General features: G+C 35.8%; 1 protein-coding gene across 1 annotated transcript in view; it reads right to left on the reverse strand.

The window, feature by feature from the left end:
* Positions 1-6,596, reverse strand: part of LOC108744948 (ankyrin repeat and protein kinase domain-containing protein 1) — a 12,797-nt gene that overhangs the window by 1,211 nt on the left and 4,990 nt on the right. Inside the window, exons 2-5 of the mRNA XM_025981713.1 lie at positions 5,785-5,895; positions 5,188-5,342; positions 2,458-2,773; positions 2,062-2,142 (exon numbers count right to left, since the gene is read on the reverse strand). Of these exons, the coding sequence (XP_025837498.1) occupies positions 2,062-2,142; positions 2,458-2,773; positions 5,188-5,342; positions 5,785-5,892 (660 nt within the window). The 5' untranslated portion in view covers positions 5,893-5,895. The remainder of the gene's footprint in view (positions 1-2,061; positions 2,143-2,457; positions 2,774-5,187; positions 5,343-5,784; positions 5,896-6,596) is intronic.

The raw sequence follows: 6,596 nt of genomic DNA on the forward strand, positions 1-6,596 counted from the left end.
AGGTAGGTAGTACTCACCAAGTAAAGTAGTGTAGTAGTATTTACTAGAATTTTGTTTATTATTTGTTTAAAAATGAATGTGAGTGAGATACAGGCCCTTAAAGTTTTCTTAATCGGAGGAAATTCCGGTAGGTACGGCCCTGGCTTCAGCCTTCCGTCAGCTGTTCCCGCCAAACATCGTTTGTCCTAAAACATATCTTCCTAACATTATTCTAATGTATCAGCCCGCCTTCGGCGGGCAGGGGCATTAAACAAACTCGAGTCTGTCATACATCTACCTAACTAAACAATGACGTCATCAATGCATATTTGGCGAGAACAGCTGACGAAGGGCTGCAGCCAGGGCCGTACCAATCGAAATTTCCTCCGATTAAATAACTTTAGGAGCCTGTATCTCAAGCTACATTGGTTTCCGCACGGAATTAATGCTACCACACGATTCTACTTGGTGAGTACTACCTACCTGACTAAACTTCATGTCTCAATTCCAATGTCAACTAATGTAAAAAATTACCAAAAAAATTAGTGTGTAATTGGATAAGTATTACTTACTTATTGTAAGCCGTAAGTAAGTTGGAGAGATATGTCCACTATTTAATTTTTTTATTTAATTTATATCGTGTGCACAATTTAGTTTTTGAGCCAAATGAATTGTTGTTGTTTAAAGGCTGCATGCATTAAACGCACCTTAAGGAACTTTGTTCGAAAAACAAACAATATCCAATAATATTTATGTATAAAAAAACGTATACAATCGGGATAAACATCGTGCGTATAATTTTTGAAAGTTGCATTCTGTTCTTCCGTGTAGTTGTATTAAATCATGTCTCAAAATTCGCTGCTATCTTTCAGCCGTGGGTGAATATTGAAATGTATCCAAAAACACTTTAGAGACTAACCATCTCATTTTATTTATAAAATTTAAACAGTTTGACTAGTGCCAGCTGGTGTATCGCAAGAGGCAAATAAACTGGAACGTATGTTATTCAATAGACAAAGTTAGCTACGACTTACGTTCACCCTACGTGATTGATTTTAAACAGGGGGTAAAAACAATGGGTGAATGTGTTCTCATAAGTCATGACGGAAGGAGTAGTAGGGATATAAAGCAGAGGATAGCGCAAGGTTGAGGTGCTTTCAATAAAAAAGGAGTCACTTTTATGCTTCTATTAGAAATTCGAAAAAAATCGTTGGCGTTATACGGGTGCAAAACATGGACGGTGGGCGCGACGGAAAAGAACAGGTTAGAAGCGTTCGAAATGATGTTACCGGTGAATGATGCGAATAGAGAAGGTTAGAAATGAAGAGGTATTAGAAAAAGTAGGAGAACAGAGGACTCTATGGAAGTCAATAAGAAATAGGCGAGATAGGTTGACAGGAGACCTTCTCAGGCATGAAGGTCTAGTTAGAGACATATTAGGGACAGAACCAGGAGTTAAGAGGTAGACCTAGATTAGATTGCTATTCGCAAACAGTTAAGGATGTGGGATGTTCTAGTTTTAAGGAAATGCGAAGATAGGAAAGAGTGGAGGTGCGTGTCCAACCAGTCTTAGGACTGACGATCTTATGATGACGATAAGAAAAATAGGCCTTGGTGTATTTTTCTGAATACGTACATAAAAAGTAAAGTAAAAATAATGAAGTATCTTGATTGGTTGTTATTATTTTGGGAGAAATTCCTTGGATAGCTCTCCTATATTTGTTATATTGGTAAGTGGATACTTACCGTTTGACAGTATTGAAATATATTTAAATATACTTATAGCAAAGTAATAATTTCTAAAATTGAACGGTTTCGTTTTTGGCAAACGCACAATGAAGAAAGTCATGTCTTTTTTTAAACAATAAATTTCTGTTCAGATCCACTGATTATCGAAATCGTTTACCTTTCTATTCTAATAATAGCGAGGTGTTTACAAAAAATAAATTAAAACGCATGCAGCTTTCTGCGAATAAAAAAATAAAATTTAAATAAAAAAACATTCTGTCGTTGTTCTGATGGTCTGTCGATTCCGAGAAAACGACATGGAATTTCGCAAATAAAAGAAATCATGTCACTAACCGTTCTGTAATCATGCCTCTCGTCGGCCATTGCGTTGACGTCAGCACCGTAATGAATTAGAAGTAATACTGATTCCATTCCCTAGAAGGAAAATAAAAAAAATAGTTACAGGGTGTTTTATTCGACCATTTTATGCAACAGCGTACTCTTCCATTTAAAGAACCTTGAACCTGAATACACCAACTTTCTCCTTAAGTCGTAAAGTACTTATAGGGAAAGTTAGTGTACCTAGAGGTGTAAGCCGACACCAACACACAATCTATAGTTTATATGACTGAAAACTAGAGGTGGAGTTGTAGCGAAATAGTCTGTGTTGGGTCTGAATCCCCAATTGTTTCCCATAAGTACCATCATAGGGTACTCATATTATTCATTTATACGTTTTTCTTTACACACCTGCGGTTGTCTCGCTGCTTTCATTAAAGGCGTAAGTCCGGCCCTGTCCCGACTGTCAGGGTTGGCACCGAAAGTCAACAGAAGCTCCAGGTATTGCAGGTCGTTGATTAAATTTATTTCTGACCCGAAAAAGTACCGTTTGTTAGGGTCGGCTCCGTGTTCTAACAGGAGCCTGGCGATGTCCATGTGCTTGTTTCTTATCGCCAAGCGTAAGGGTTCGTCGCACAGGGTCGTCCTAGGGAATTCCTCGCCCGTATCTGGACGGTAGTCGACTTTGGCTCCAGATTTTAGAAGTAGTTTCACTATTTCCGTATACCTGCGTATTAAATATGATGGGATAATAAAAATATAATAGGATAATAAAACCTTTGTACTTTGTGTTGTTTTGGAGTGCAGGACTGATAAGCCTATAGTTAAAATTTTCCATATGATTACTGAATATAGTAAAGTTTACCTTAGTCTAAAATTTTGAGCGCTCTTCATAATATGAAATTCGAAAAACATTTCATATTTGATAATAATGTGTTTTATTTGTACTTCACTTATTATTTTTTTCCAAAATTTACGTATGTTATGGTAACAAATGATGTCATGGGCCTAGGTAAGATAACAACTTGAAGCTGTTACTTATAACTACTATACAAAAGAAAAAAAGTAAACAAATTTTCAAAATACGTAAGCCATTTGCATATTGCTACAGCATTTGGCCAAATATATTTTCTACGCTTAAAATTCGATTAATTAATTGATCATGCATCTACTGGGTGCCCTCGTGCACAAAATACAGCTAAACAGAAAAATTATGTTCATATTTAGCAGCCATCTGTTGTTAAAACATTCATAATCGTTATAACCAACTTCCACTGTATTGAGAACAGGATATTCTATATCTTGATGTAGTGATAAACAAAATTTTTTATTATTTTAACCCCGAAAATGGACACGATTCTCCTTAATCTTTAAATTTTATAGACCCCTTTTCGAGAAATTTAATTTACAGCTACTGCACACGCTGTGTTTGTAGGAGTGGTATGTAGTCCATATTGGGGGTAGCAACTATTAATTTGGTCGACGGGGAAGTACCCGCAACAAAACGACTGCTTCAATGATTTGTAGCAATAAAAATATAACTCACTATATCCGAGTTTTGTGTCGTTATTACCGATATTTTAGCGTTGGCTAGAATAGCAAATTTGGGGGGCTTTTAGAATCTGACATTACATCAGAGTTGTGGTTATAACCGATGTTGTTATAACCAACTTTCNGTAAAAAATTACCAAAAAAATTAGTGTGTAATTGGATAAGTATTACTTACTTATTGTAAGCCGTAAGTAAGTTGGAGAGATATGTCCACTATTTAATTTTTTTATTTAATTTATATCGTGTGCACAATTTAGTTTTTGAGCCAAATGAATTGTTGTTGTTTAAAGGCTGCATGCATTAAACGCACCTTAAGGAACTTTGTTCGAAAAACAAACAATATCCAATAATATTTATGTATAAAAAAACGTATACAATCGGGATAAACATCGTGCGTATAATTTTTGAAAGTTGCATTCTGTTCTTCCGTGTAGTTGTATTAAATCATGTCTCAAAATTCGCTGCTATCTTTCAGCCGTGGGTGAATATTGAAATGTATCCAAAAACACTTTAGAGACTAACCATCCCATTTTATTTATAAAATTTAAACTGTTTGACCAGTGCCAGCTGGTGTATTGCAAGAGGCAAATAAACTGGAACGTATGTTATTCAGTAGACAAAGTCAGCTACGACTTACGTTCACCCTACGTGATTGCTTTTGAACCGATGCGGCCTAAAATAGGTTTCTAAGCAAAGAGACAGTCCATTCGGAACAGGGGGTAAAAACGATGGGTGAATGTGTTCTCATAAGTCAGGACGGAAGGAGTAGTAGGGATATAAAGCAGAGGATAGCGCAAGGTTGAGGCGCTTTCAATAAAAAAGGAGTCACTTTTATGCTTCTATTAGAAATTCGAAAAAAATCGTTGGCGTTATACGGGTGCGAAACATGGACGGTGGTCGCGACGGAAAAGAACAGGTTAGAAGCGTTCGAAATGATGTGTTACCGGTGAATGATGCGAATAGAGAAGGTTAGAAATGAAGAGGTATTAGAAAAAGTAGGAGAACAGAGGACTCTATGGAAGTCAATAAGAAATAGGCAAGATAGGTTGGTAGGACACCTTTTCAGGCATGGAGGTTTAGTGAGAGCCATATTAGAGACAAAAACAGGAGTTAAGAGGAATAGAGACAGATTAGATTGCTGTTCGCAAACAGTTAAGGATGTGGGATGTTCTAGTTTTAAAGAAATGCGAAGATTAGCTCAGGATAGGAAAGAGTGGAGGTGCATGTCCAACTAGTCTTAGGACTGACGATCTTATGATGACGATAAGAAATCTCGGTGTATTTTACTGAGTACGCACATAAAAAGTAAAGTAAAAATAATAGTATTTTGATTGGTNGGTTTTTAAATTTTGTGTATTTATCGAACAAAATTTTTAGATCATGTGTGCTCTGGGAAGCCATGGTAATTACTGTTGAACCTCTTATCATTGAAGATACCCAAATTTATATATTTTGAGGTCGGCCCGAAAAGTGAGGTAAAACGACTTTCAATAATAAATAATATTTGCCCAGTGATTGCAATAATGAAAATATACTGAGTGTATTCGTATATATTTGAATAAGTAGAGGCTACAAAGCCCTGACACTTACCCATGTTCGGCTGATAGATGTAAAGGGCTGTAACCGCATTCGTCCACGGCATTAACGTCACAACCCCGGGTTAGCAAAAGTTGGATGGCCTCATAATATCGTTGCCAAACAGCGTAATGCACAGGCATTAACCCTTGTGTAACAGGTTCGTTTACCTGGTAAGAAAAATTCGTCTCAATAATGCCAATAAATTAATTCAATTATTATCCATTAAAATGGAGTGATTTTAAAAATAAGTACTGCTTCTAGAAATAGATTAGATAATAGAGAAGTTTCCATATGCCACTTGTAAAGATAATAAATAGCACGGATTTACGAGGCTTAAGCGTCAATCTTTACGTTGTAGGAAGTTTAATTAAGTATAAAAAACGTAGATGCAGAGAATTATTTAGGTTATATGATGGTGTAGTACATTTACAAAATATTACTCTAAAGTTTCGCAACCATTGTTGGCTTTTCGCTATACTAATAAATGTAAACAAAAAGGCAGAAACGTTTGTTTAATGCTTTTAATGCATGTGGTCCTTCGAGCCGGATAACAAGATTGCAGCGCACCCTAAATCGATGGATGTAGGGAAATACATAAAATGTTCAAACCTTTGCTCCACATGCCAGTAGTATTCTAATTTCGTCCAAAGGCACCATTCTAATTATCGAATCTGCCAGTTCCCTTTGCAAGGGGTTTGTTATGCATTCGGTGGGCATTTTCTGAAACAAGGAGATCGTATTTATTGATTTTGACGCACAGAATTAATTAACATAATAACATAACATGTATGGCAGTATTTTTAGTCTCTTGTTGCTAATTGCGTAATTAGTTAAAAATTGTGTTTTGAATGTATAGTTATTTGCAATACTCAAACATTTCTATGAATCTACTCTATTTATTTGTTTATTGTTTATTTAGAAATCTGTTAATTATTTCTTGAGAAATGCTTGATGATGATTGATTAATTGCTAACCTATTGTGAACGTTTTTCGAAAAATTTGTTTATTCCTTTTTGTTTTATCAACACTGATAGCAGCAGTATCATCTGGGTGTGAGATCGTAATCTTTACCTAAGAGATCTGATGAATCAAAGGGCTTTCCTTCAGAAACATAATTTTCTATTTTTTAAGGTTCCGTATGCCCGAACGAAAAACGGAACCCTTATACGATCGCTCGTGTGTCTGTCTGTCCGTCTGTCACAGTTAATTCGCTCCGAATCTGCTAGTACACATAGGAATTTCGAACGCATAACGTAAATAAATTAATTTTGAACATGGGGTCATTTTTCGGTGGGTCAATAGGAAATTAAAAAAAAAGTTTTGGAAGCTTTACCGTGTATCTACCATATTAAATGAAAGGGCTTGTTGTAAGGGTCTCGAATATATTTTTTTATAATTTTAAAATAAATCGTTTTAAAGTT

Source organism: Agrilus planipennis, unplaced genomic scaffold (genome assembly GCF_000699045.2).
Source record: "Agrilus planipennis isolate EAB-ADULT unplaced genomic scaffold, Apla_2.0 scaffold42, whole genome shotgun sequence".
NCBI classification, from domain to species: Eukaryota; Metazoa; Arthropoda; class Insecta; order Coleoptera; family Buprestidae; genus Agrilus; species Agrilus planipennis.